Raw genomic sequence first — 27,871 nt, 5'->3', positions numbered from 1 at the left:
CCATGTTAGCCAGGATGGTCTCAATCTCTTGACCTTGTGATCTGCCCGCCTCAGCCTCCCAAAGTGCTGGGATTACAGGCGTGAACCACCGCACCCGGCGGGCCGCCAGTGTTATTTTTTTACCTCCATGTGGTCCCTCCCTGGGAGGCCTCCTTTGAGAAACATAACTGACAAGTCCATTTTGTCCAGCCAGGGCTCCTTTTATTCATTCAGGGGTGGGTTTTTGAAACGCAGTGCAACTTTTATATAAAGTCGAGGGTGCCAGGAAAGTGGGCCTGCCGGGTGCAGAGAAGCGCAAGAAGCTTGCTGGAATGTTCCAGCTTTAAGGGCGCCCTTGATACACCGGCCACAGCTGCTGGCCCAGAAGGTGCCATGTGGACCTCAGAATGAGATCAGGGTGCCTGCTCTGTCCAGAGCTCAGGACCATGTCCACCTGTCCTCCATATGAACAACAGTGTGCAAAAAAAAAAAAAAAAAAACCCTGAAAATATCTTCACACAGGATCACAGACTAGGCTCCGCATGGTGTCTCTTGGCCTAAGAAGCGTTCAGGCCGTGCGGGAAGTGTTGGGCAGCTTCTGTCCTTCCACAGAACAGGGTATCGCCAGCTACCTCTGGCCTCTCTGCTGCAAGGTCCGGAGAGCCCAGCGTTCATACTGGAGTCTCCTCTGCCACCTTCTTCAGGAGTCCAGCCGCCAGCGGAGAATGCTGGGGGCCCTCGGTGCTGTCTGCCTCCCGGATCTTCAGGCGAACTTTCTGGTTGGTCTTTCTCCACTCGGAGTACAGCTGGCAGTGGTAGCGGAAGGAGACCTGCGGGGCAGTACTGCAGTGAGCGGAGGCGGTGAAAAAGCCTCCACCCCACAAGGGAGGAAAACAAGTCGCCGTGGCACTTGCGTTGGCCCAAACCACGGCTGGGGCTCATGCTTCCAGAAGCAGAGCTGCCTTATGAACATTCCTCCCACAAAGTGCACACACACAGACCCATTCACACTCCTGGTGACACCCACCAGCTTTCAGAGTCCTGCAAAGACAAGATACACCCCACACCCACCAGCAGGAAAGGAGCTCCTTTCCTGCCTCTCAGTGGGAAGGGAGTGAAACAGCCTCTTGGAAGGCATTAAATGTTAACAGGCCAGGTGCGGTGGCTTACACCTGTAATCCCAGCAGTTTGGGAGCCCTGACGCGGGGTAAGATCACTTGAGCTCAGGAGTTCAAGATCAGCCTGGGCAACATGGAGAAACCCTGTCTCTACTAAAAACCCTGTCTCTACTAAAAATACAAAAATTAGCCCGGTGTGGTGGCATGGGAGGCTGAGGCAGGAGAATCGCTTGAGCCTGGGAGATATGGGCAGCAGTGAGCCGAAATCATGCCACTGCACTCCAGCCTGGGCAACAGGGTGAGACCCTGTCTCAAAAAAAAATTTTTTTAATGTAAATCAGTCACATAATTGCCAAATGTGCAACCAAAACGTGCAAAAAAAAAAAGTTAAAAAAGTCACTCAATAGGTGAATGAGGCCAGGCACAGTGGCTCACGCCTGTAATCCCAGCACTTTGGGAGGCCGAGGCAGGTGGATCACGAGGTCAGGAGACTGAGACCATCCTGGCTAACACGGTGAAACCCTGTCTCTACTAAAAATACAAAAAATTAGCCGGGCGTGGTGGTGGGCGCCTGTAGTCTCAGCTACTCGCGAGGCTGAGGCAGGAGAATGGCGTGAACCCGGGAGGCAGAGCTTGCAGTGAGCCGAGATCGCGCCGCTGCACTCACGCCTGGGCGACAGAGCGAGACTCCGTCTCGAAAAAAAAAAAAATAGGTGAATGAATAAATAAACAGTGGTGCTTCCAGATAATGAGATATTATTCAGTGCTAAAAAGAAATGAAGCTGGGTAAGGTGGCTCATGTCTGTAATCCCAGCACTTTGGGAGGTCGAGGTGGGGGGATCACTTGAGCTCAGGAGTTGGAGGCCAGCCTAGGCAACATAGCAAGACCTTGTCTCTACCAAATATTTAAAAATTAGCCAGGTGTGGTGGCCCAGGCCCGTGGTCCCAGCTACTTAGGAGGCTGAGGTGGGAGAATCATTTGAGCCCTGTAGGTTGACGCTGCAGCAAGCTGTGCTCACGCCACTACAATCCGACAGAGTGAGATCCTGTCTAAAAAAAAAAAAAAAAAAAAAAAAAATGCTGGGTGCGGTGGCTCAAGCCTGTAATCCCAGCACTTTGGGAGGCCAAGGTGGGTGGATCACCTGAGGTCCAGAATTCGAGATCAGCCTGACCAACATGGAGAAATCCCGTCTCTATTACAAATACAAAATTAGCCGGGTGTGGTGGCAGGTGCCTGTAATTCCAGCTACTCAGGAGGCTGAGGCAAGAGAATCGCTTGAACCTGCGGGGGAGGGGTGAAGAGGCTGCAGTGAGCCGAGATCACGCCACTTCACTCCAGCCTGGGTGAAAGAGCGAGACTCTGCCTCAAAAAAAAAAAAAAAAAAAAAAAAAAAGCCCTTAAGCCACGAAAATAACCTTAAATGCATATCACTAAATGAAATCAACCAACCTGAAGATGCTGCATACTGAATGACTCCAACTATAGGACATTCTGGAAAAGGCTAAACCATGGAGACAGTAAAAAGATCAGCAGTGGATAGGGGTTGGGGAAAAGGAAGGTGGCATGAATAGATAGAGCACAGAGGATTTTCAGGGCAATGAAACTACTCTGTCTGATATTATAATGGTGAATATGGCTGGGCGCAGTGGCTCACACCTGTAATCCCAGCCCTTTAGGAGGCCAAGGTGGGCAGATCACGAGGTCAAGAGATCGAGACCATCCTGGCCAACATGGTGAAACCCCATCTCCACTAAGAATACAAAAATTAGCTGGGCATGGTGGCACAGGACTGTAGTCCCAGCTACTTGGGAGGCTGAGGCAGGAGAATCGCTTGAACCTGGGAGGCAGAAGTTGCAGCGAGCCAAGATCGCACCACTGGCCACTCCCAGCCCTGGCACCAGAGTGGAGGACTCCTGGTCATAAAAAAAAAAAAAAAAAAAAAAAAAAAAAAGTGAATATATGTCATTATACATTCATCAAAACTTATAAATGTCCAACAGCAAGAGTCAACTCCCAGCCTGGACAACATGGCAAAACCCCATCTCCACCAAAAAAATACAAAAATTAGCCAGGCGTGGTGCGCACACCTGTAATACTAGTTACTCAGGAAGCTGAGGTGGAAGGATCAATGGAGCCTGGGAGGTTGAGGCTGCAGTGAGCCATGATCACGCCACACTGCACTGCAGCCTGGGTGACAAAGCACAATCCTATCCCCTGCCCGCCACACACACACACACACACACACACACACACACACACACACACGCCAGGTGCGGTGACTCACACCTGTAATCCCAGCACTTTGGGAAGCCAAGGTTTGAGCCCAGGAGTTTAAAACCAGCTACAACAACATAGCAAAACCCTGTCTCTACAAAAAATACAAAAATTAGCCAGGTGTGGTAGTGGGCACCTGTGGTCCTAGTTACTCGGGAGGGCTGAGGTGGGAGGATTGCTTGAGCCCAGGAGGCAGAGGTTGCAGTGAGCGGAGATCACACCACTGCACTCCAGTCTGGGAGACAGGGCAAGATACCATCTCAAAACAAACAAAAACAGTGAATCCTAATGTGAATTATGGCTTTAAAGGGATAATGAAGGTTCACTGATTGTAACAAATGCACTGCTTGGGTACACGATGTTAATAGTGGGGGAGGCTGTGCAGGTTGTGTGTGTATGGAGCCGTGTGATATACAGGAACTCTCTGTACTTTCTGCTAAATTTTGCTGTGAACCTAAAATTGCTCTAAAAATTAGTCTATAAAAAAATTTAAAAATGGCCTGGCATGGTGGCTCACACCTGTAATCCCAGCACTTTGGGAGGCAGAGGTGGGCGGATCACAAGGTCAAGAGATCGAGACCATCCTGGCCAACATGGTGAAACCCTGTCTCTACTAAAAATAAAAAAAATTATCTGGGTGTGGTGGCGCACACCTGTAGTTCCAGCTACTCGGGAGGCTGAGGCAGGAGAATTGCTTGAACCTGAGAGGCAGAGGTTGCAGTGAGCCAAGATCGCATCACTGCACTCTAGCCTGGTGACACAGCAAGACTCTGTCTCAAAAAAAAAAAAATTTTAAAAAAAGTCGCTTAGCACAATGACTCATGCCTATAATCTCAGCATTTTGGGAGGCCAAGGTGGGCAGATCACCTGAGTCCAGGAGGTTGAGACCAGCCTGGCCAATATGGTGAAAACTCGTCTCTACTAAAAATACAAAAATTAGCCAGAGATGGTGGCAGATGCCTTAATCCCAGCTACTCGGGAGGCTGAGGCATGAGGATTGCTTGAACCTGGGAGGCGGAAGTTGCAGTAAACCGAGATCGCACCATTGCACTCCAGCCTGGGCGACACAGTGAAACTCCAGCTCAATAAATAAATAAATAAATGTCACTGGTTCACATCATTTGACCAAGCAAGTTCCCAAGAAACATTTGCATGGACAGTGCCCAAAGCACTGTTCATAATGGGAAAAAAAAAAAGGAAGAAGTAGAAATAAAACCATACACACATTGGAAAAAATCCCAGTGCCTGTCAAAAGTGATTGGTTAAATAAATATGGTCCACCCATACAATGAATGTCTGCTGGGTGGCTGCCTCGTTGTGTGTGTGGGTTTTTTTTTTTAAAGAACACCAGCAAAATGAAAACAAGCAGATGCTAAAATAGTAGCTATGATTTCATCCTATTTACATATTTTAAAATATGCTGGTAGGGGCAGGGCGTGATGGCTCATACCTGTAATCCCAGCACTTTGGGAGGCCAAGGTGGGTGGATACCTGAGGTCAAGAGTTCGAGACCAGCCTGGCCAACATGGCGAAACCCCGTCTCTACTAAAAATATAAAAATTGGCTGGGTGTGGTGGCGCATGCCTGTAATCCTAGCTACTCAGGAGGCTGAGGCAGGAGAATCGCTTGAGCCCAGGAGGCGGAGATGGCAGTGAGCCAACATTGCGCCACTGCACTCTAGCCTGGGTGACAGAGCAAGACCCCGTCTCAAAAACAAAAAAAATGCTGGTAGGTTCATTGAAAAATACTTTGTGAGGCAGGGACTCCCCTACAGCTGGACAATAGTGGTTGTGTCTGAGGGGTGAGATTTGGGGGAACTTTTGCCTCTAAGCAAGGGTTCTGCTGCCTACCAGAGGCCTAGAACAATACCTCACACCCCCATCATTCTGTCAGCCTCTCATTCAGGCTTTTTTCTTTTCTTTTTTTTTTTGAGACAGAGTCTTATTCTGTCACTCAGGCACCCAGGCTGGAGTGCAGTGGCACGATCTTAGCTCACTGTAACTTCCACCTCCCGAATTCAAGTGATTCTTGTGCCTCAGCCCCCCGAGTAGCTAGGATTACTAGCATGTGCCACCACAACTGGCTAATTTTCTTTTTTTTTTTTTGAAATGGAGTCTTGTTCTGTTGCCCAGGCTGGAGTGCAATGGTGCAATCTCAGCTCACTGCAACATCTGCCTCCCAGGTTCAAGCGATTCTCCTGCCTCAGCCTCTTGAGTAGCTGGGATTACAGGCGCGCACCACCACACACAGCTAATTTTGTATTTTTAGTAGAGACACGGTTTCACCATGTTGGTCAGGCTGGTCTTGAACTCCTGACCTCGTGATCCACCCCCTTCAGCCTCCCAAATTGCTGAGATTACAGACGTGAGCCACCATGCCTGGCCAATGTTTTATATTTTTAGTAGAAACTCCTGACCTCAAGTGATATGCCCGCCTCAGCCTCCCAAAGTGCTGGGATTACAGGCATAAGCCACTGCACCCAGCCTTTTTTTTTCCTTTTTCTTTTATTAATATTATTATTTGCTTCGAAACAAGGTCAGGCTCTATCACCCAGGCTGAAGTTCAGTGGTGCAATCTCGGCTCACTGCAACCTCTGCCTCCAGTGCTCAAGCGATCCTCCACCTCAGCCTCCGGAGTAGCTGAGCCTGCAGGCACACACCACCACGGCCGACAAAATTTTGTATTTTTTGTAGAGATGGGGTTTTGCCACTTTGCCCAGGCTGGTCTCGAACTCGTAAGCTCAAGCAATCTGCCTGCCTCAGCCTCCTAAAGTGCTGGGATTACAGGTGTGAGCCACCATGCCCAGCCCCTATTATTATTTTTTGAGATGGGGTCTCACCATCTTGCCCAAGCTGATCTTTTTTTTTTTTTTTTGAGACGGAGTCTCGCTCTGTCACCCAGGCTGGAGTGCAGTGGCACGATCTCGGCTTACTGCAAGCTCCGCCTCCCGGGTTGATGCCATTCTCCTGCCTCAGCCTCTCCGAGTAGCTGGGACTACAGGCGCCCGCCACCACGCCCAGCTAATTTTTTGTATTTTTAGTAGAGACGGGGTTTCACTGTGGTCTCGATCTCCTGACCTCGTGATCTGCCCGCCTCGGCCTCCCAAAGTGCTGGGATTACAAGCGTGAGCCACCGCACCCGGCCACCAAGCTGATCTTGAACTCATGGGCTATGGCGATCCTCCTGCTGCAGCCTCCCAAAGTACTGGGATTACAGGCAGGAGGCACCACACCCAGGCTTTTTTTCTTTTTTTGATACTGGGTCTTGCTTTGTCACCCAGGGTGGAGTACAGTAGTGTGATCACAGCTCACTGCAGCCTCAAACTCTTGGGCTCAAGTGATCCTCCTGATTCAGCCTCCCAGGTAGCTGGGACTACAGGTATGTGCCACCATGCCCAGCTAATTTTTAAAAATTTTTTGTAGCCACGGGGTCTTTCTATGTTGCCCAGGCTGGTCTTGAACTCCTGGCCTCAAGGGATTTTCCCACCTCAGCCTCCTAAAGTATTGGGATTACAGGTGTGAGCCACCATGCCCAGCTAATTATTTTCCTTTTGTAGAGATGGGGGTCTCCCTAAGTTGCCCTGCTAGTCTCAAACTCCTAACCTCAAGACATCCTCCCACCTCGGCCTCCAGAGTAGCTGAGACTAGAGGTGCACACCCACTAATTTTTAAATTTTTTATAGAGATGGGCATCTTGTTTTGTTGCCCCCTCCTGGTTTTGAACCTCCTTGCTTCAAGCAATCTTCCTGCCTCAGCCTCCCAGTGTGCTAGGACTGCAGATGTTACAACCACTGGGCCTGGCCTCACTCAGTGTTTTCATCTCAGTTCCTCTCTCTCTTCCCCTTCAATTTCTTTTCCTTTTTTTTCTTTCTTTCTTTTTCTTTTTTCTAAGACAGAATCTCACTCTGTCGCCCAGGCTGGAGTACAGTGGCAGGATCTCGGCTCATTGCAACCTCTGGCTTCTGGGTTTAAGCGATGCTCCTGCCTCAGTCTCCCTAGTAGCTGGGATGACAGGCACATGCCACCACACCAGGCTAATTTTTTGTATTTTTAGTAGAGATGGGGTTTCACCATGTTGGCCAGGCTGGTCTCAAACTCCTGACCTCAAGGAATCCGCCTGCCTCAGCCTCCCAAAGTATGGGGATTACAGGCGTGAGCCACCACACCTAGCTTTCCCCTTTCAATTTATTTTTATTTTTATTTTTATTGAGACACAGTTTTGCTCTTGTCGCCCAGGCTGGAGTGCAGTGGTGCAATCTCAGCTCACTGCAACCTCTGCCTCCCGGGTTCAAGTGATTCTCCTGCCTCAGCCTCCTGAGGAGCTGGGATTACAGGCACCCACCACCATGCACAGCTAAATTTTTGTATTTTTAGTAGAGACAAGGTTTCACCATGTTGGCCAGGCTGGTCTTGAACTCCTGGGCTCAGTTGATCCACCTGCCTTGGCCTCCCAAAGTGCTGGGATTAGAGTGAGCCACTGTGCCTGGGTTTTCCCTTTCAATTTCTTTCTTTTTTCTTTTTTTTTTTTTTTTTTTTTTGAGATGGAGTTTCGCTCTTTTTACACAGGTTAGAGTACAATGGCACAATCTCAGCTTACCGCAACCTCCGCCTTCCGAGTTCAAGCAATTCTCCTGCCCCTCAGCCTCCCGAGTAGCTGGGATTAGAAGCATGTGCCACCACACCTGGCTAATTTGTATTTGTAGTAGAGATGGGGTTTCTTCATGTTGACTAGGCTGGTCTTGAACTCCCGACCTCAGGTGATCAACCTGCCTTGGCCTCCCAAAGTGCTGGGATTACAGGCATGAGCCACCGTGCCTGGCCTCAATTTCTTAATCGATATATATTTCCCCACTATCTTGTTCTCCCCTAATCTCTCTCTCAGGCTTTTGCTCCTCTCTGCCCCCCTCCTAATCTTGGGGGTTCATGGATGGGGGATACTGCACTCAGGTCAAGGTTCACACCTGGCTCAGGGATTCCCTAGACCTTTGTCACATTTGGAATCTGAAAGGCCATAGACAGAGGCAGCCAGGGAGCCCCGTACCCCACAAGCCAGGGGCCAAATCCTTGGCCCTGCTGCTCCCAGCGGCAGAGCTCCAGATGCATGCTGCGCAAGTGCGGCCACTCACCAGCGTCCAGAGGACATAGATGGTGAAGAGGGCGATGGTGAGGGCAATGAGACCCACGGCCTCCAGCTGGCTGTGGAGCCGGAGGTGGTCCTGGGCCCCACGCAGGCACAACCAGCCTGAGATGGCGGCCAGCGGCGTGATGAACAGGAAACACACCATGTCACAGCACAGTGTCCGCTTCTCCGTCCGCGGCCCCGGGTCCTTCAGCCACTGCAGGGGAGAGGATAGGGGAGAGGGGGCAGAGAAGGGGCTACTGAGGGGGAGGGGTCAGGACCTCCAGGCCTAGGCCTCCCTCTGTCCTTTCCTTCTTTCTTTTTTTTTTTTTGAGACAGATTCTCACTCTGTCACCCAGGATGGAGTGCAATGGCGTGATCTCGGCTCATTGCAACCTCGACCTTCTGGATTTAAGCAATTCTCCTGTCTCAGCCGCCGGAGTAGCTGGGATTACAGGCAAGCGCCACCATGCACGGCTAATGTTGTACGTATATATATTTTTTGAGACAGAGTCTCGCTCTGTCAGCCAGGCTGGGGTGCCGTGGCACAATCTTGGCTCACTGCAACCTCGACATCCCAGGTTCAAGCGATTCTCCCACCTCAGCCTCCTGAGTAGCTGGGATTATAGGCAAGCGCCACCACGCCCAGCTAATTTTGTATTTTTAGTAGAGTTGGGGTTTCACCATGTTGGTCAGGCTGGTCTCGAACTTGTGACCTTAAGTGATCTGCCCACCTCGCCCTTCCAAAGTTCTGGGATTACAGGTGTGAGCCACCACGCCTGGCCCTTTCCTTCTTCCAAACATTTATTGAGCCTGTGAGGAGCCAGGCGCTGCCAGGTGCTGGGCACTTTTACCCCCATTTTACAGATGGGGAAACTGAGGCACAGAGGAATTAACTCAAGTGAGCAAACTCACACAGCTACATAGTCCACAAAGCTGGGGTTCCAAACTGGGAAGTCTTGCTCCAGGGCCGAAGCATCCTTGGCTACTAATCTACTATGCTTGGCCTCCCCCAGATGACAGGCCAAAAGAAATGGGCTTTAAAAAAAAAAAAAAAAAAAAAAAAAACCCTGGCGTGGTGGCTCACGTCTGTAATCCCAGCACTTTGGGAGGCCAAAGTGGGTCAATCACTTGAGGCCAGGAGTTCGAGACCAGCCTGGCCAACATGGAGAAACCCCGTCTCTACTAAAAATACAAAATTAGCCAGGTGTGGTGGGCACCTATAATCCCAGCTACTCGGGAGGCTGAGGCAGGAGAATTGCTTGAACCCGGGAGGTGGAGGTTGCAGTGAGCCAAGATCGCGCCACTGCACTCCAGCCTGGGTGACAGAGTAAGACTCTGTCTCAAAATAATAATAATAATAATAATTTCTTTTTTTTTGTATTTTTTTGTAGAGACAGGGTCTTGCCGTGTTGCCCAGGCTGGTCTTGAACTCCTGGCCTCAAGTGATCTTCCCACCTTGGCTTCCCAAAGTGCTGGGATTACAGGCATGAGCCACCGCACCCAGCCAAGAAATGGGCTCAATTTATGAAATTCGGGTGGATGAGACAGAAAGGGCCCCTGCTCTCCCATGCTGGCAGTGGAGCTATGAAATGAGTGAACGGTCACATAGGGCAAGGCATTGCCAAGGAGGTGACATTGAAGAGAACGGAATGAACAGAAGGAACCACATAAAGAATGGGGGAGATGGGGCTCTAGGCTGCAGGGGCAGCAGATGCAAAGGCCCTGGGGTAGGGGGAGGCCGCCTAGACAAGCTGCGTGCGGAGGGGGCCATGTGGCTGTAGACCCAAGTGGGTGTGGGAGGGTGTGTAAAGGGGGCTGAACCTCCCTCCCACTTTTCTCCTTACACCTTGGCTCCCAGATGGGCTAGGGGCTTTTCTAGGGTTTTTGTTTTTTGTTTTTGTTTTTTTTGAGACGGAGTTTCGCTCTTGTTGCCCAGGCTGGAGTGCTGTGGTGCAATCTTGGCTCACTGTAACCTCCACCTCCAAGGTTCAAGCTGGGATTACAGGGCCCCACCACCATGCCCAGCTAATTTTTGTATTTTTAGTAGAGACGGTGTTTTACCACGTTGGCCAGGCTGGTCTCAAACTCCTGACCTCAGGTGATCCACCCGCCTCTGCCTCCCAAAGTGCTGGGATTGTGAGCCACCACGTCCAGCCTTGTTTTTTTTTTTTTTTTTTTTTTTTTTTGAGATAGAGTCTCTCATTCTGTTGCCCAGGCTGGAGTGCAGTGGCGCTATCTCAACTCACTGCAAACTCCACCTCCCAGGTTTAAGTGATTCTTCTGCCTCAGCCTCCCAAGTAGTTGGGATTACAGGCATGTGCCACAACACCCAGCTTTTTTCTTATTGTTTGAGACAGAGTTTTGCTCTGTCACCCAGGCTGGAGTGCAGTGGCTTAGTCTCAGCTCACTGCAACCTCTGCCTCCTGGGTTCAAGCAATTCTCCTGCCTCAGCCTCCCTAATGGATGGGATTATAGGTACCCACCACCATACCTGGCTAAATTTTTTTTTTTTTGAGACGGTGTCTCACTCTGTCACCCAGGCTGGAGTGCAGTGGCGTGATCTCAGCTCACTGCAAGCTCCGCCTCCTGGGTTCAGGCCATTCTCCTGCCTTAGCCTCCCGAGTAGCTGGGACTACAGGCGCCTGCAACCACGCCCAGCTAATTTTTTGTGTTTTTAGTAGAGACAGGGTTTCACCGTGTTAGCCAGGACGGTCTCGATCTCCTGGCCTCGTGATCCGCCCGCCTCAGCCTCCCCAAGTGCTGGGATTACAGGCGTGAGCCACTGCGCCCGGCGCACACCTGGCTAATTTTGTATAGCTAGTAGAGACAGGGTTTTGCCATGTTGGCCAGGCTGGTCTTGAACTCCTGACCTCAGGTGATCCATGCACCTTGGCCTCCCAAAGTGCTAGGATTACAGGCGTGAGCCACCGCGTCTGGATTTTTTTTTTTTTGTATTTTTAGTAGAGATGGGTTTCACCATGTTGGCCAGGCTGGTCTTGAACTCCTGACCTCAAGTGATCCGCCCACCTTGGCCTCCCAAAGTGCTGGGATTACAGGCATGAGCCACTGCGCCTGGCAGCTTGTTCTTTTTCATCTCTCAGGTCTCAGCTGGGGGGTTCACCTCCTGTTGAGGCCTTGCCTGACACCCCAAGTCGCCCCACCCCCTGTGACATGTTTTTCCCTTATTGCACTATTGCTCCTAGAAACCAGTTGCTTTGTTGATTTTTTTTTTTCTGTAACCTCATATCAAAAGCTATGCTTCAAAGTCCAGATTAAAGTTACTGGACTTTAATCTCCATGAGTGTCCAGCCCTATGTGTCTTGTTGGTGACTGGGTCCCCAGTGCCTAACAGAGTGCTGGGCATGCTGGAGGTGCCCAGGAAATCTCTGCTAATGAAAGACACAGGCTGGGCACAGTGGCTCATGCCTGTAATCCCAGCCCTTTGGGAGGCTGAGGCGGGCAGATCACTTGAGGTCAGGAGTTTGAGGCCAGCCTGGCCAACATGGTGAAACCCCATCTCTACTAAAAATACAGAAAATTAGCTGGGCGTGGTGGCGCACACCTGTCATCCCAGCTACTTGGGAGGCTGAAGCAGAAGAATCACTTGAACCTGGGAGGCAGAGGTTGCAGTGAGCCAAGATCGCACCATTGCACTCCAGCCTGGACAACAAGAGTTAGACTCTGTCTCAAAAAAAAAAAAAAAAAAAAAGAAGAAGGAGAAGGAAGAAGAAGAAAGAAGAAGGAAGAGAAAGACTGAACGAAAACGGAGAGGGTAATGGGTCTGAGAGCTCTTAAACCCCATGCCTGGTTTCTGACACACAATCAGCAGACCCACCCGGTGGACAGGGGCAGTAGGGAATTCTGCTCTAGGGAGACCACCAGATTGCCCGGGGCAGCTCCTGCCTTTGGCCCCCACGTCTGCCCTCTCCCCACTGCCCACCGCACTCTCAGACTCTTAAGGGTACCTCTGTGAGGGGTCGAGGCCGTTTCTCCACTGCAAACTCCGTGTGGCACAGCTCGCAGTAGCTGGTGTTAGATGAGGAAAGCCACCTCTCCAGACAGCTCTTGTGCACGGCACCCAGCGTGCCGGTGCAGCCACACGGGGACAGCAAGCACTCCCCGTTCGCTCCCTCATGGCAGATCCGGCAGAAGGGACCGTCACTGGACACAGAGATAGGACCCGTGAGCAATGATTGGGCTTCCTGTCTATACCTGCTTCACTACCCACTGGATCACAAGCTCACCCTTACCCCATGCTGCCACTTGGTGAACTCCTACTCATCCTTCAATGCCCAGCTCCAAATGTCCTTGCCTTTGGAAAGGAGATGCAGGGAAGGTAACCTTGCGAAGCCTTCCCAGACTCCCACAGGTGGAGTGATGTGTTCCCTTCCCAGGAACCCTGCAGCACCCTCTCAGACCCAAGATGGGCATCTGTTATACCCGCCCCCCAATGTCCTCTCCAGATTTTCCTAAAATACCCACCCTGATTGTCCTGCACAACTTCCCCACCTTCAACTCTTTTTTTTTTTTTTTTTTTTTTTTGTGACAGAGTCTCGCTCTGTCGCCCAGGCTGGAGTGTAGTGGTGCAATCTCGGCTTACTGCAAGCTCTGCCTCCCAGGTTCACGCCATTCTCCCGCCTCAGCCTCCCGAGTAGCTGGGACTACGGGCACCCGCTACCACGCCCGGCTAATTGTGTTTTTGTATTTTTAGTAGAGACGGGGTTTCACCATGTTAGCCAGGATGGTCTCGATCTCCTGACCTTGTGATCCACCTGCCTAGGGCTCCCAAAGTGCTGGGATTACAGGCGTGAGCCACCGCACCCAGCCTCCAACCCTCGATGCTTAATCCTCAAAGACCAGCTGAGTGAGGTGGCTCATTCCTGTAATCCCAGTACTTTGGGAGGCCGAGGCAGGAGGATCACGAGGTCAGGAGTTCGAGACCAGTCTGGTCAACATGGTGAAACCCTGTCTCTACTAAAAATACAAAAATTAGCTGGGCGTGGTGGTAGGTACCTGTAATCCCAGCTACTGGGGAGGCTGAGGCAGGAGAAATCACTTGAGCCTGGAAGGCAGAGGTTACAGTGAGCCGAGATTACACCACTGCACTCCAGCCTGGACGACAGAGCGAGGCTCCGTCTCAAAAAAAAAAAAAAAAAATCCTCAAGGATTAGGGCAGAGCAGACAACACTTCTCATGACCTCAGGCCTCACACTGGACCAGTCAGAACACCAGGTCAGGCTCAGTAGCTCATGCTTGTAATTCTAGCACTTTGGAAGGCTGAAGCGGGAGGATCACTTGAGCCGAGGAGTTCAAGGCCAGTGTGGGCAACATAGTGACATCTCATCTCTACAAAAAAAAATTTTTTTTTTTTTGAGACGGAGTCTCGCTCTGTCATCAGGCTGCAGTGCAGTGGTGTGATATCAGCTCACTGCAACCTCCGCCTCCCAGGTTCAAGCGATTCTCCTGCCTCAGACTCCCGAGTAGCTGAGACTACAGGCACATGCCACCACGCCCAGCTAATTTTTTTTTTCTTTTTTTTTTTGAGACGGAGTCTTGCTCTGTCGCCCAGGCTGGAGTGCAGTGGCGCGATCTCGGCTCACTGCAAGCTCTGCCTCCTGGGTTCACGCCATTCTCCTGCCTCAGCCTCTCCGAGTAGCTGGGACTACAGGCGCCCGCCACCACGCCCAGCTAATTTTTTTGTATTTTTAGTAGAGAGGGGTTTCACCGTGGTCTCGATCTCCTGACCTCGTGATCCGCCCGCCTCGGCCTCCCAAAGTGCTGGGATTACAAGCGTGAGCCACCGCGCCCGGCCAATTTTTTTTTTTTTCTGTATTTTAGTAGACATGGGGTTTCACCATGTTGGCCAGGCTGGTCTCGATCTCCTGACCTCGTGATCCGCCCGCCTCAGCCTCCCAAAGTGCTGGGATTACAGACGTGAACCACCACGCCCGGCCCCAAAAGTTTTTTTAAAGACTTAGCTTGGCGTGGTGGTGCAATGTTGTGGTCCCAGCTACTTGGGAGGCTGAGGCGGGAGGATCACTTGTGCCCAGGAGTTCAAAGCTCCAATGACCCATAATTGTACCACTACACTCCAGCTTGGACAACAGAGTGAGACCATTTGAAAAAAAGAAAAAGAAAATAGAACAGCACGCACCCCTGCTCATAGCGACCAACTCAGGCTTGTATGATACCATCAGAGTCACCGATAATCTATTCCTAAAATTCTTTGTTTCCCCGTAAACTCCAGAACTGCCGGCCACAAGGCGGACAGAAGCCTAGAGCTCCTGCAGCTCCCTAGTTTCTGTGTGGAGCCTGTGAATGATGCCAGCACAGAGGAGAGCAGAGCCAAGAGACAGGGAAAGGTAGATTCCTTTTTTTTTTTTTTTTTTGAGACAGAGTCTTGCTCTGTTGCCCAAGCTGGAGTGCAGTGGCGCGATCTCGGCTCACTGCAAGCTCGACCTCCCAGGTTCACGCCATTCTCCTGCCTCAGCCTCCGGAGTAGCTGGGACTACAGGCGCCCGCCACCACGCCCAGCTAATTTTTTGTATTTTTAGTAGAGGCAGCGTTTCACCGTGTTAGCCAGGATGGTCTTGATCTCCTGACCTCGTGATCCACCTGCCTCGGCCTCCCAAAGTGCTGGGATTACAGGCGTGAGCCACTGCGCCCGACCTGGGAAAGGTAGATTCTTAAGGACATCTTTGCAGGCCCCTGGATCTAATCACACCTGAAGCCCATGCTATCTGAGAAACCTGTGCATCCAGACAGAAGTGCTCACCTGCTCCTCTGCCCTTGTGAGGGGGAAATAGAAATAAAAAGCATCTGCAGAAAGCTGCCTCGGAAAAGTCTCCAGCCCTGGCCCAGTCTCTGGGGATGCCGGGTCCTTCCCGGGGCAGCTCAGGAGGCAGGGGGCGTGGCCCAGAGGCCAAACAGCCATGAGTCACTGTTTCCCAAACATTTCTGGCCAGAAGGCAGACTGTGAGGTCGCACAAAGAAGAGCTATTTTCCAGACAATGCCAATTTCCTCTCGGAGAGACTGTATTCTTTTTTCTTTTTTTTGTTTTTGAGTCACCCAGGCTGGAGTGCAGTGGTGCAATCTCAGCTCACTGCAACCTCGGCCTCCTGGGTTCAAGCTATCCTCCTGCCTCAGTCTCCTGAGTACCTGGGACAACAGGCACTCGCCACCATGCTTGGCTAATTTTTGTATTTTTAATAGAGACGGGGTTTCACCATGTTGGCCACACTGGTCTTGAACCCCTGACCTCAAATGATCCACCTGCCTCAGCCTCCCAAAGTGCTGGGATTACAGGCATAAGACATCACGCCAGACCTTCTTTTCTTTTTTGAGACAAGGTCTGGCACTGTTGCCCAGGCTGGAGTGCAGTGGTGCAATCACAGCTCACTGCAGCCTCGGACTCCCTGGCTCAAGCGATCCTCCTGCCTCAGTCTCCTGAGTAGCTGGGACTACAGGCAGCACCACCCCACACAGCTAATATTTTTTAACTTTTTCTAGAGACAGGGGTCTCACTATGTTGACCAGGCTGGTCTTGAGCTCCTGGGCTCAAGCGATCCTTCAGCCTTGGACTTCCAAAGTGCTGGGACTACAGGCATGAGCGACCACGTCTGCCTGCAAATGACTGTTTTCTATCCTTCTCTCAGATTCTCATGCTGCGGGGTGGGGTTGGGCTGCTTTAAAAAGAGCCCAACAGGCTGCTCATGGCTGCTTTCTCAACAGTCCTGTCCCTAGACTGCTATTTCCTCCTGCAATGGCAAAAGCGCATGCCTGCCTGCCTCCTTTCTGAACCCATACCCTGATCCCACCCTCCTCCCAGTACACACACAAACAAAGTTAACAAAAAAGGAACTCCTCATCCGGAAACCAACCCAGGGAAACAGAAGTGACGAGAATCTTGAGAAAGAATCACGTCAGTTTGGAGCTTGTGCTGGGAAACTGTGAAAAAAGGCCGGGCGCGGTGGCTCACGCTTGTAATCCCAGCACTTTGGGAGGCCGAGGCGGGCAGATCACAAGGTCAGGAGATCGAGACCACGGTGAAACCCCGTCTCTACTAAAAATACAAAAAATTAGCCGGGCGTGGTGGCAGGCGCCTGTAGTCCCAGCTACTCGGAGAGGCTGAGGCAGGAGAATGGCGTGAACCCGGGAGGCGGAGCTTGCAGTGAGCCGAGATTGCGCCACTGCACTCCAGCCTGGGCGACAGAGCAAGACTCCGTCTCAAAAAAAATAAAAAAATAAATAAAAAATAAAAAATAAATAAATAAATAAAAAGAAAAAAAAGAAAAAGTTTGGGAGAGCAACTTCAGAGAAGAGGCCAGGCACAGTGGCTCACGCCTGTAATCCCAACACTTTGGGAGGCCGAGGTGGGTGGGTCATCTGAGGTCAGGAGACCAGCCTGACCAACATGGTGAAACCCCGTCTCTACTAAAAAAAATACAAAAATTAGTTGGGCATGGTCGGGGCAGGGGCGGGGGCTGTAATCCCAGCTCCTTGGGAGGCTGAGGCAGGAGAATCGCTTGAACCCAGGAGGCAGAGGTTGCAGTGAGCTGAGATCACGTTACTGCACTCCAGCATGGGTGACAAAGTGAGACTCTGTCTCCAAAACAACAAAATAAAACAAAAAAACAAATTCAGAGAAGAGAGGAAAAAAAAGCCTTAATATTTGTTGAGCACTTACTATGTACCAGGCACTATTCTTTTTTTTTTTTTTTTTTTTGAGACAGCATCCCGCTCTGTTGTCCAGGCTGGAGTGCAGTGGCGCGATCTCAGCTTACTGCAAGCTCCGCCTCCCAGGTTCATACCATTCTCCTGCCTCAGCCTCCCGAGTAGCTGGGACTACAGGCACCTGCCACTGCGCCCGGCTAATTTTTTGTATTTTTAGTAGAGATGGGGTTTCACCATGTTAGCCAGGATAGTCTCGATCTTATGATCGCCTCAGACTCCCAAAGTACTGGGATTACAGGCGTGGGCCACTGCGCCCGGCCGTACCAGGCACTATTCTAAGAGCAACATCTGGATTAGTCTGTCTCATTCTATAAGGAAGGTGCTTTTTTTTTCTTTTTTTTTTTTGAGATACAGTCTACTCTGTCACCCAGGCTGGAGTGCAGCGATGTGATCACGGTTCACTGCAACCTTGACCTCCCAGGCTCAAGCGATTCTTCCACCTCAGCTTCCTGAGTAGCTGAGACTACAGGTGTGTGCCACCACTCTTGGCTAATATTTTGTATTTTTTTTTTTTTGGTAGAGACGGGGTCTCCTATGTTGCCTAGGCTGGTCTCAAACTCCTGAGCTCAAGCGATCCACCCACCTCGGCCTCCCAGAGTGCTGGGATTACAGGCAGGAGCCACTGTGCCTGGCCATCAGGTGCTATTTTTGCTTCCATCTTACATATGAGAAAATGGAGGCCAGGAGGAGTGAACTCATTTCTGCAAACTTACAGTCAGGAGTCCATGCAGCTGGGACTGGGACCCGGGAAGTCTGACTCCAGGGCAGAGTACCCTAGGCTGCTGTGCTGTGTGCACTGCCTGCCTCAGATGCTGCGCTAGGGAAATGGGCTTTGCTCATGAAATTTTGGCAGGGAAATAATGCAAAAGATACAGATTAGAAGGAAATGGGGGCCGGGTACAGTGGCTCACCATGTCTACTAAAAATACAAAAAGTAGCCAGATGCGGTGGCTCCCTCCTGTAATCCCAGCTACACAGGAGACTGAGGCAGGAGAATCTCTTGAGCCCAGGAGGCGGAGATTGCAGTGATCCGAGATTGTGCCACTGTACTCCAGCCTGGGCGGGTGACACAGCGAGACTCTGCCTGCCTCAAAAAAAAAAAAGAAGGGGCCAGGCACAGTGGCTCACGCCTGTAATCCCAACACTTTGGGAGGCTGAGGTGGGTGGATCACGAGGTCAAGAGATCGAGATCAGCCTGGCCAACATGGTGAAACCCCATCTCTACCAAAAATACAAAAATTAGCTGGGTGTGGTGGCGCACGCCTGTAGAACCAGGTACTCAGGAGGCTGAGGCAGGAGAATCGCTTGAACCCAGGAGGCGGAGGTTGCAGTGAGCCAAGATCACAACACTGTACTCTAGCCTGAGTGACAAAGTGAGACTCAAAAAAAAAATTTAAAAAGAGGCTGGGCACGGTGGCTCACACCTGTAATCCCAGCACTTTGGGAGGCCGAGGCGGGCAGATCACCTGAGGTCAGGAGTTCGAGACCAGCCTGGCCAACATGGCGAAACCCCGTCTCTGCTAGAAGTACAAAAACTAGCCAGGTGTGGTGACGGGTGCCTGTAATCCCAGCTACTCAGGTGGCTAAGGCAGGAGAATCACTTGAACCTGGGAGGCGGAGGTTGCAGTGAGCTGAGACTGCACCACTGCATTCCAGCCTGGGCAACAAAATGAGACTCTGTTTCAAAAAAAAAAAAGACAGATACAGTGGTGAAGTAATTTGTCCCAGGTCACTCTGGGAGAGAGAGAGGTGTCCACTCAGGGTCAGGGCCCAGGAACTGAGCCCACAGCCTGCACTCCTGACCACCCCCTATACTGCCTCCCAAAAGTGTGTTACTTGACAACATTTGACCTTCAGATTTCACATAATAATCTGGAATTTCAGCTTTTCCTAAAGAATCAGACCTGGCCAAAGCTAGGCTTCTGTTTCCACAAGGCGATAACTGTTTGTGTCTCTTTCTGTATTTACCTACTCAGCCCTCTGTCAATGGTTGGACTTCTGACCTCAGGCTGGAAGAAAGTCACTGCGCCCAGAGAGAAGAGGCAACAAAGGCCAGGACATCCATGCAGTCACCACTCACCTCGGTGTGTCCAAGGCACGGATGACGGTGGAGAGGAGCCGGCCATCCCTTGAAGTCACCTGTGCCACATACTGGGGCGGTCCGAGGCCCGTAGCCTCCACAACCTTGGAGAAGGCAGGGCTGCCGGAGCAGTCACACAGGGAGCCGGGGAGGTGGCAGCAGTCACCCGTCGTCATGGCCACAGGGAGCCCTGTATCCTCAGGGCCTGAGGCCCATGGTCCCAAGAGCCTGGGAACAGGCCAGTGCGGAGGTTAGGAGCAAGGTTAGTGAGCCTGACGGACTAAGGTTTGAGTCCCCGCTTGTCAAGGCTGTAGGGACCACTAGACCGTTTACATCTCTGAGCCTCAGTTTGCACGATCTGTAAAATGCGCCTCTGCGGGGCCAGTGAGGATTCAAGGAGACGATGCACGTAACTCAGCACGAGGCTGGTATACAGCAGGAGCTTGGGTTGTATTATTTCTCACTCTCCTAAGAAAAGCTATGCTTCCCTGGCCAGGCATGGTGGCTGATGCCTGTAATCCCAGCACTTTCGGAGGCTGAGGCAAGTGGATCACGAGGTCAAGAGATCGAGACCATCCTGGCCAACATGGTGAAACACCGTCTCTACTAAAAATACAAAAAAAAAGAAAAAAAAAAAAAAAGAAAAGCTAGGTTTCCCATTCTGGCTAACACAGTGAAACCCTGTCTCTACTAAAAATACAAAAAATTAGCCGGGCATGGTGGCACATGCCTGGCATCTGCCCACCTCCCAGCTACTTGGGAGGCTGAGGCAGGACAATCGCTTGAACCCAGGAGCGGGAAGTTGCAGTGAACCAAGATCCTGCCACTGTACTCCAGCCTGGGCGACAGAGCAAGACTCTGTCTCAAAAAAAAAAAAAAAAAAAAACAGGAAAGCTAGGCCTGGCCAGGTGTGGTGGCTCATGTCTATAATCCCAGTGCTTTGGAAGCCAAGGTAGGAGGATTGTTTGAGCCCCAGGAGTTTGAGACCAGCCTAGGCAACACATCAAGACTCTATCTTTACAAAGAATAAGAGAATTAGGCCAAGAGCAGTGGCTCACACCTGTAATCCTAGCACTTTGGATTCAAAACAATCCGCCTGCCTCCGATTGCCTCAGCTCTGGAGTTTGAGACCAGCCTGGGCAACATGGTGAAACCCTGGCTCTACAAAAGAAAGCCAAAAATATTAGCCAGGTGTAGTAGCACAGGCCTATAGTCCCAGCCACTTGTGAGGCTGAGGTGGGAGGATGACTTGAGCCCAGGGGTTTGAGGCTGCAGTGAGCTATGACGGTCGGTGCCCACTGCACTCCTGCCTATGTCACACAGAGTGAGACCCTGTCTCTAAAAAAGAGAAGACAAGAAAAGCTAGGCCTGCTCTTACCCTCAAAGCCTCCAGGGCCAGGACCACCTTTCAACTAATATCACCTTTCCAGATATGGTATCAGAACCAGTTCTTTTTTTTTTTTTTTTTTTGAGACAGAGTTTCGCTGTATGGCCCAGGCTGGAGTGCAGTGGCACGATCTCGGCTCACCGCAAACTCCACCTCCTGGGTTCAAGCGATTCTCCTGCCTCAGCCCCCCAAGTAGCTGGGACTACAGGCGTGCACCATCACGCCTGGCTAATTTTTGTATTTTTATTTATATATATATATATATTTTTTGAGATGGAGTTTCACTCCTGTCGCCCAGGCTTTGGCGTGATCTCCACCTTACCTTACAGGTTCAAGCGATTCTCCTGCCTCAGCCTCCCAAGTAGCTGGGATTACAGGGGCCCACCACCAGACCCAGCTAATTTTTTTTTTTTTTTTTTGAGACAGAGTCCTGTCTGTCGCCCAGGCTGGAGTGCAGTGGCGAGATCTCAGATCTCAGCTCACTGCAAGCTCCACCTCCCAGGTTCACGCCATTCTCCTACCTCAGCCTCCTGAGTAGCTGGGACTACAAGTGCCCGCCACCACACCCGACTAATTTTTTGTATTTTTAGTAGAGATGGGGTTCCACCGTGTTAGCCAGGATGGTCTCCTGACCTTGTGATCCACCCGCCTCGGCCTCCCAAAGTGCTGGGATTACAGGCGTGAGCCACCACGACTGGCAATTATTTTTATTGTATTTTATTTATTTTTTGAGACGGAGTCCAGCTCTGTTGCCCAGGCTGGAGTGCAATGGCGCGATCTTGGCTCACTGCAACCTCCGCCTCCCGGGCTCAAACAATTCTCCTACCTCAGCCTCCTGAGTAGCTGAGACTACAGGCGCATGCCACCACGCCCAGGTAATTTTTGTATTTTTAGTAGAGATGGGGTTTCACCATTTTGGCCAGGATGGTTTTGATCTCTTGACCTCGTGATCCGCCCGCCTCGGCCTCCCAGAGTGCTGGGATTACAGGCATGAGCCATCACGCCCGGCTAATTTTTGTATTTTTAGTAGAGATGGGGTTTCACCATGTTGGCCAGGCTGGTCTCAAACTCCTGACCTCAGGTGATCCATCTGCCTCGGACTCCCAAAGTGCTGGGATTACAGGTGTGAACCACTGCACCCGGCCTGGCCGAGAATTTCATTGAAGAAACAAGAGCCCTTTCTGGAGACCTCCTTGAAGCCAATACAGGTGCCCCGGGGCCAAGGATCTCTGTCCCCAGCTTGTCCAACCCCCAAGAGCTATAATGTCCAGAGCCCCTGCAGCCCCTAAAGTGTTCAGAAAGTCCAAGCAAGGGAGGCAATCAAGTACTCAGCAAAGTATTCCCACCCCCACCCCAAGTCAGCTTTTAAACTGCCAATCAAAATCCGAGCCCCAGACCAGGGGAAGTTGTTCATACCTGTAATCCCAGCGCTTTGGGAGGTCCAAGCAGGAGGATCACTTGAGGCCAGGAGTTTGAGACAAGCTAGGGCAACAGAGAGAGACCCTATCTCTCTGAAGTTTTTTTTAATTAGCCAGGCATGGTGCTGAAAGCCTGTAGTCCCAGCTACTTGGGAGGCTGAGGAAGGAGCCTCAACCTCTTAAGCCCAGGAGTTCAAGGCTGTAGTGAGCTATGATCACACCACTGCACTCCAGCCTGGGTGACAGAGCAAGACCCAGTCTCCAGTCTCTAAAACAAAACAAAAGAAAGCAAACAAACAAACAAACAAAAACCAAATCTGAGCCCCAGTCTGAGCCCCAAAGTGGGGAGGTGAGGGAACAGGGGAGCAATTACTAACTCTTGCGCTAGGACAGTTCACTGCTGGATAAATGCCCTCTAAACAGCTCAGCCAGCAGCCTTCCCGGCCTCACATGTTCTTCTGAGCATCATAGTCAGGCCTCTGCAGGCCAGATAAGCAAGTATTGCCCAAAGGCAGGGACCCAAGAGGAAGACTGCAGGCCTGAGATAACACCCACAGGGCAGCGGCCGGGCCTGACACAGGGTGCCTGCTGCTGTCCCTCCCAAGTCCCTGCAACCAGAACCTTAAGCTCAGAGGCCAAAGGGGAAGCGGCTGGGCTCTTTATGGGAAGGCAGGCAGAGGCGGGTCCTTTCCTCCAGCCCAGCCCCTCTGAGGATAGGTCTTTACATTTCTTTTTTTTAAGACAGGGTCTTGGCCGGGTGTGGTGGCTCACGCATGTAATTCCAGCACTTTGGGAGGCCGAGGTGGGCAGATCACCTGAGGTCAGGAGTTCAAAACGAGCCTGACCACATGGATAAACGCCGTCTCTATTAAAAATACAAAAAAATTAGCCAGGCGTGTTGGCGCATGCCTGTAATCCCAGCTACTCGGGAGGCTGAGACAGGAGAATCGCTTGAACCTGGGAGGCAGAGGTTGCAGTGAGCTGAGATCGCACCATTGCACTCCAGCCTGGGTAACAAGAGTGAAATTCTTTCTCAAAAAAAAAAAAAAAAAAAAAAAAAAAGACAGGGTCTTGGCCGGGCGTGGTGGCTCACGCATGTAATCCCAGCACTTTGGGAGGCCGAGGCAGGCGGATCACCTGAAGTGAGGAGTTCGAGACCAGCCTGGCCAACATGGCAAAACCCCATCTCTACTAGAAGTACAAAAATTACTTGGGCATGGTGGTGGGCACCTGTAATCCCAGCTACTTGGGAGGCTGAGGCAGGAGAATCGCTTAAACCTGAGAGATGGAGTTTGCAGTGAGCCAAGATCACGCCACTGCACTCCAGCCTAGGTGACAGTGAGACCTCAACCCCCACCCCCCAAAAAAAAAAGACAAGGTCTCACTCTGTTACCCAGGCTGGAATGCAGTGGTGTGATCTCAGCTTACTGCAACCTCAGCCTCCTGGGTTCAAGTGATTCTCCTGCTTCAGCCTCTCGAGTAGCTGGGACTACAGCTGTGTGTCACCACACCCAGCTCGTTTTTGTATTTTTAGCAGAGACAGGGTTTCACCATGTTGGCCAGGATGGTCTCCAACTGCTGACCTCAAGTGATCTGCCCACCTCGGCCTCCCAAGTGCTGGGATTACAAGCTTGAGCCACCACTCCTGGCCTGGTCTTTACATTTCTACAAATAACTGGATATTACAGGAACTATCCCAGCTACTGCATATGGTATTCTAATATTTCTTCTATCAGGAAGAAAAAAAAAAACACGGATAAATCTGCTAATGCAAGGCCTGCAAACCACCAAAATTATACTAGCAGCTTCTATCTATTAAGAACCAGATACTGTGCCAAGCAATCTCCATACATAGTCATCATCTCACTGAACTCAGAACAGTTGTTATAAGTGTCTCCTTCAAAGGTCACCTTCCTGAAGAAGCCTTCTCAACAAAGGTGTCTTCTCACCAATGCTGTCTGGGATCCGGTGCATTGGCTCATGCCTGTAATCCCAACACTCTGGGAGGCTGAGGTGGGAGGATCGCTTGAGCCCAGGAGTTTGAGAGAAGCCTGGGCAACATAACCAAGACCTCGTCTCTACAAAAAATACAAAAATGAGCCAGGTGTGGTGGCGTGCACCTGTAATCCCAGCTACTCAGGAGGCTGAGGTGGGAGAATCGCTTGAACCCAGAAGTTTGAGGCTGCAGTGAGCCATGATTGCACAACTGCACTCCAGCCTGGGCCACAGAGCAAGACCCTGTCTCAATCAATCAATCAAGTGCCAGTGGGGTCCATTTGATTCCACTCGTGGCATGTGTCCCTGTCTGAAACATTCTACTTATTCATCTATGTATTTAGCCACGTGTGTTGTCCTACCCTGCAGTGAATTCTGTAAAAAAGAGACCCTGTCAGATTGCCTCCCACTGTCCCCAGAACCTGGCCCTCTGTCTAGCCCAGAGCTGCTGCATTTCTGGTTGCTGCTGCAGTCATTTTTTTTTTTTTTTTTGAGACAGAGTCTCGCTCTGTTGCCCAGGCTGGAGTACAGTGGCCGATCTCAGCTCACTGCAACCTCTGCCTCCTGGGTTCAAGGGATTCTCCTGCCTCAGCCTCCCGAGTAGCTGGGATTACAGGCACCCACCACCATACCCGGCTAATTTTTGTATTTTTAGTAGAGACAGGGTTTCACCATGTTGGCCTGGGGCCAGTCTCGAACTCCTGACCTCATGATCCGCCCACCTCAGCCTCCTAAAGTGCTGGGATTACAGGCATGAGCCACCGTGCCAGGCCATGTTGCAGTCATTTCTCAATCCTCATTCTGTTTAAGAACAGCATCAGAGAGCCACATCTCTCGACCCTCCGATCCTGGCCAGCCAGCCCCTGTGGTGGGCATCAGAGATATTTAGAGGCTAGAGGTCCACTCAAACCACAGAGGCCCAGGCCTGGAAGAGGCCAAACTTGAGGCTGGACACAAAGAGAGGGTGACTACAAGTCGGACTCAGCTCTGAGGCTGCTGAAATGGGAGAGTGATCCGATGGCTCCAGCAAACTTGGCCCAGTGCCCAGGAGATTTATTTCTCTTCTTTCTTTTGCCTGTTTTTTTTTTTTTTTTGAGGTGGAGTTTCATTCTTGTTGCCCAGGATGGAGAGCAATGGCACCACCTCGGCTCTCTGTAACCTCCACCTCCCAGGTTCAAGCGATTCTCCTGCCTCAACTGCCAGAGTACCTGGGATTACCGGTGCCCTCCACCCACAGCTGGCTAATTATTTGTATTTTTAGTAGAGATGGGGTTTCACCATGTTGGCCAGGATGGTCTCGAACTCCTTATCTCAGGTGATCCACCCGCCTTGGCTTCCCAAAGTGCTGGGATTACAGGCATGAGTCACCGCGCCTGGCCTATTTCTTTTCTTTCTTTTGTCTGTTTTTTTTTTTTTTTTTTTTTTTTTTTTTTTTTTTTGAGGCAGGGTCTCAATCTGTCACCCAAAAGGCTGGAGGGCAGTGTAGTAATCACAGCTCACTGAAGCTTCCACTGCCCCCAGGTTCAGGTGATCCTCCCACCTCAGCCTCCTGAGTAGCTCTGCACACCACCACATCCAGCTAATTTTTGTATTTTTTTGTAGAAATGGTGTTTTGCCAAGTTGCCCAGGCTGGTCCTGAACTCCTGGCCTCCAGTGATCTGCCCGCCTTGGCCTCTCAAAGTGTTGGGATTTACAGGCATGAGCCACCATGCCCGGCCTGGAGATAGATCTCATTGAGTCTTCACAATAAACCAATAATTACACCCTATGATGGGGAAAGAGGCTGAAGCTCAGAGAGAGGCACCTACTTTCCCAAGGTCATACAGCTAGGAAGGGGTGGTGTCAGAATTTGAACCTAAAACAGTCCAGGGAGTGGTTCTGGACCTCAAGAGACCTGGGTTCTTTAACTCCTGGCCCTCCTGGCTCTGCCACCGATGCTGGGTGTCCTGGTTCAAGTCACTTTGCTTCTCTGGGCCTCATTCTAATGATGGAGCTGGTGGACTCTGTCTGTGGAGGGGTCTCCTGAGAAGGATCCTCCAGGCTGAATTCATCAAGTAAAGCTCACCCTTAGCTAGGCTTGTTTAGGGTGGCACTGAGGCCCCCCAGTCTTTTCCATACCTGCCCAGGCTCCTTTACCTGAAGGTAGGAAACACAGGGCAGAGGAATCAGAGGGCCCTAAAACTCCCTACAGTGTGGTCTCAGGCAGCTGTTTTACTCTCTCAGCCTCAGTATTCTCATCTATAAAATGAGTGTTATAGGCTGGGTGCAGTGGCTCACGCGTGTAATCCCAGTACTTTGCGCACTTTGGGAGTTCAAGAAAGGTGGATCACTTGAGGTCAAGAGCTCGAGACTAGCCTGGTCAACATGGTGAAACCACGTTTCTGCTAAAAAGACAAAAATTGGCTGGGCACAGTGGCAGGCGCCTGTAATCCCAACTACTTGACCAGGGTGAGGTGGGAGAATCCCTTGAACCTGGAAGGCAGAGGTTGCAATGAGCTGAGATCGCGCTACTGCATTCCAGCCTGGGCAACAGAGAGAGACTCTGTCTAAAAAAAAAAAAAATGATGGGGAGTCATAATGATATGTAGTTCATAAATTAGTAAAAAATTAAGAAGTTAATTAACTATTAGCTCTTATTATAATTACTATCGTCAGCTTGCAGAGCTGTTGATGAGAGGTCACACAGTCAACCCCTGGCACACACAGTGAGTGCTCAACAAAAGCTCTATTAATATTTTTTAGGGTAAATGTGGAGGTGGTTATTGCATTCATTCCTCCCTGCATGAGAAGCAAGGTTCCAATCCCAGCTCTACTCCTTATGTGCTGTGTGGCCCTGGGCAAGACACTTAACCTCTCTGAGCCTGGACTCTCTCATCTGTATAACAAGGGACATTTCTAATGCTTCCACCTACTCAGTATGGTTTCAAAAGAACTGAATGAGCTCAACGTGCCCATTTGACTCCCCTGTTTTGAGCACCCACATAGCACAGGGCATCCTGTTTGAGCATCTTTGTGCAAAGTGGCTGGGTCATTATATTATAACTTACTATTTTGCAGGCAGAGCCGCTCTGAGAAGGAGGTTGGGGAAGGGCACTGGCCACTTAGCAGTTGCCTACTGTGTGTCAGGCGTTTTCTGCACCAGCCACCTCCTGAATCCTCCCAGGAGCCCCATCAGGTTGGCAATGGGATGACCCAGTTTCACAGGTGGGGAAACCGAGGTTCGGAGAGGTGCCTATGTGTGCCGGACCCCGGAGACCTCCCACCGGCCTTGACACGGGAACTGAGGTCCCCGCGTCCCCGAGAAGGCTGTGGCCAAGGGATCGAGCCCAGCCATCCCGCCCGGGTGCCGAGCTCCGGCCTCGAACCCGGAGCCGGCCCGCGGACTGGCGTCCTCCGGCCCTACCTGCAGGCCCGTGCCTACCTGATCCGTGGCCGGGCCGGGCGGCCGCGCAGGCCCCTCCGTTCGCCTCGGCCCCGGTCCCGGCCCGGCCCGGCCCGTCGGCGCCACTAGCTCCGCTCCGGCCGGCACCAGCGTCCGGGCACCGCCCTCCGAGCCGACAGCGCCGCGGGCCAATAGCGACCGCCTCTCGCCTGCACTCGCCAATCGCCGTGCACGTCCCGCCCTAAGAGGCGGGGCCGGAGGCCGCGGAGACGCCTTGGGCCGCACAGGCCCCGCTGCGCCGCAGCCGCTGGCTCCGCCCCTGCCGCGTCTTGGCTCCGCCCCCAGCTCCGGCTCCGCCCCAGCACTGGCCCCGCCCCAGCCC

The 27,871-nt window shown here is 51.4% G+C and overlaps 1 protein-coding gene across 2 annotated transcripts; it reads right to left on the bottom strand.

Annotated features, from left to right (window-relative positions):
• Nucleotides 1-179: 179 nt before the first annotated feature.
• On the bottom strand, nt 180-27,676 carry MARCHF2 (membrane associated ring-CH-type finger 2). 2 transcript variants are annotated; one of them, XM_030807668.1, is made up of 6 exons: nt 27,529-27,649; nt 22,111-22,380; nt 19,308-19,535; nt 12,459-12,654; nt 8,498-8,707; nt 180-809 (listed from the first exon to the last, which is right to left on the bottom strand). In XM_030807668.1, the coding sequence occupies exons 3-6, from the start codon at nt 19,481-19,483 to the stop codon at nt 651-653; spliced, it is 741 nt and encodes a 246-aa protein (XP_030663528.1). In that variant the 5' UTR covers nt 19,484-19,535; nt 22,111-22,380; nt 27,529-27,649; the 3' UTR covers nt 180-650. The 2 variants fall into 2 exon arrangements, with proteins under 2 accessions (XP_030663528.1, XP_030663530.1); XM_030807670.1 differs by lacking the exon at nt 22,111-22,380 and having other exon boundaries at nt 27,529-27,676.
• Nucleotides 27,677-27,871: the final 195 nt, after the last annotated feature.

Source organism: Nomascus leucogenys, unplaced genomic scaffold (genome assembly GCF_006542625.1).
Source record: "Nomascus leucogenys isolate Asia unplaced genomic scaffold, Asia_NLE_v1 Super-Scaffold_241, whole genome shotgun sequence".
In the NCBI taxonomy this organism is placed as follows: domain Eukaryota; kingdom Metazoa; phylum Chordata; class Mammalia; order Primates; family Hylobatidae; genus Nomascus; species Nomascus leucogenys.
The sequence above is the reverse complement of the archived record's forward strand: the minus strand, read 5'-3'. Positions and strand labels throughout refer to the sequence as shown.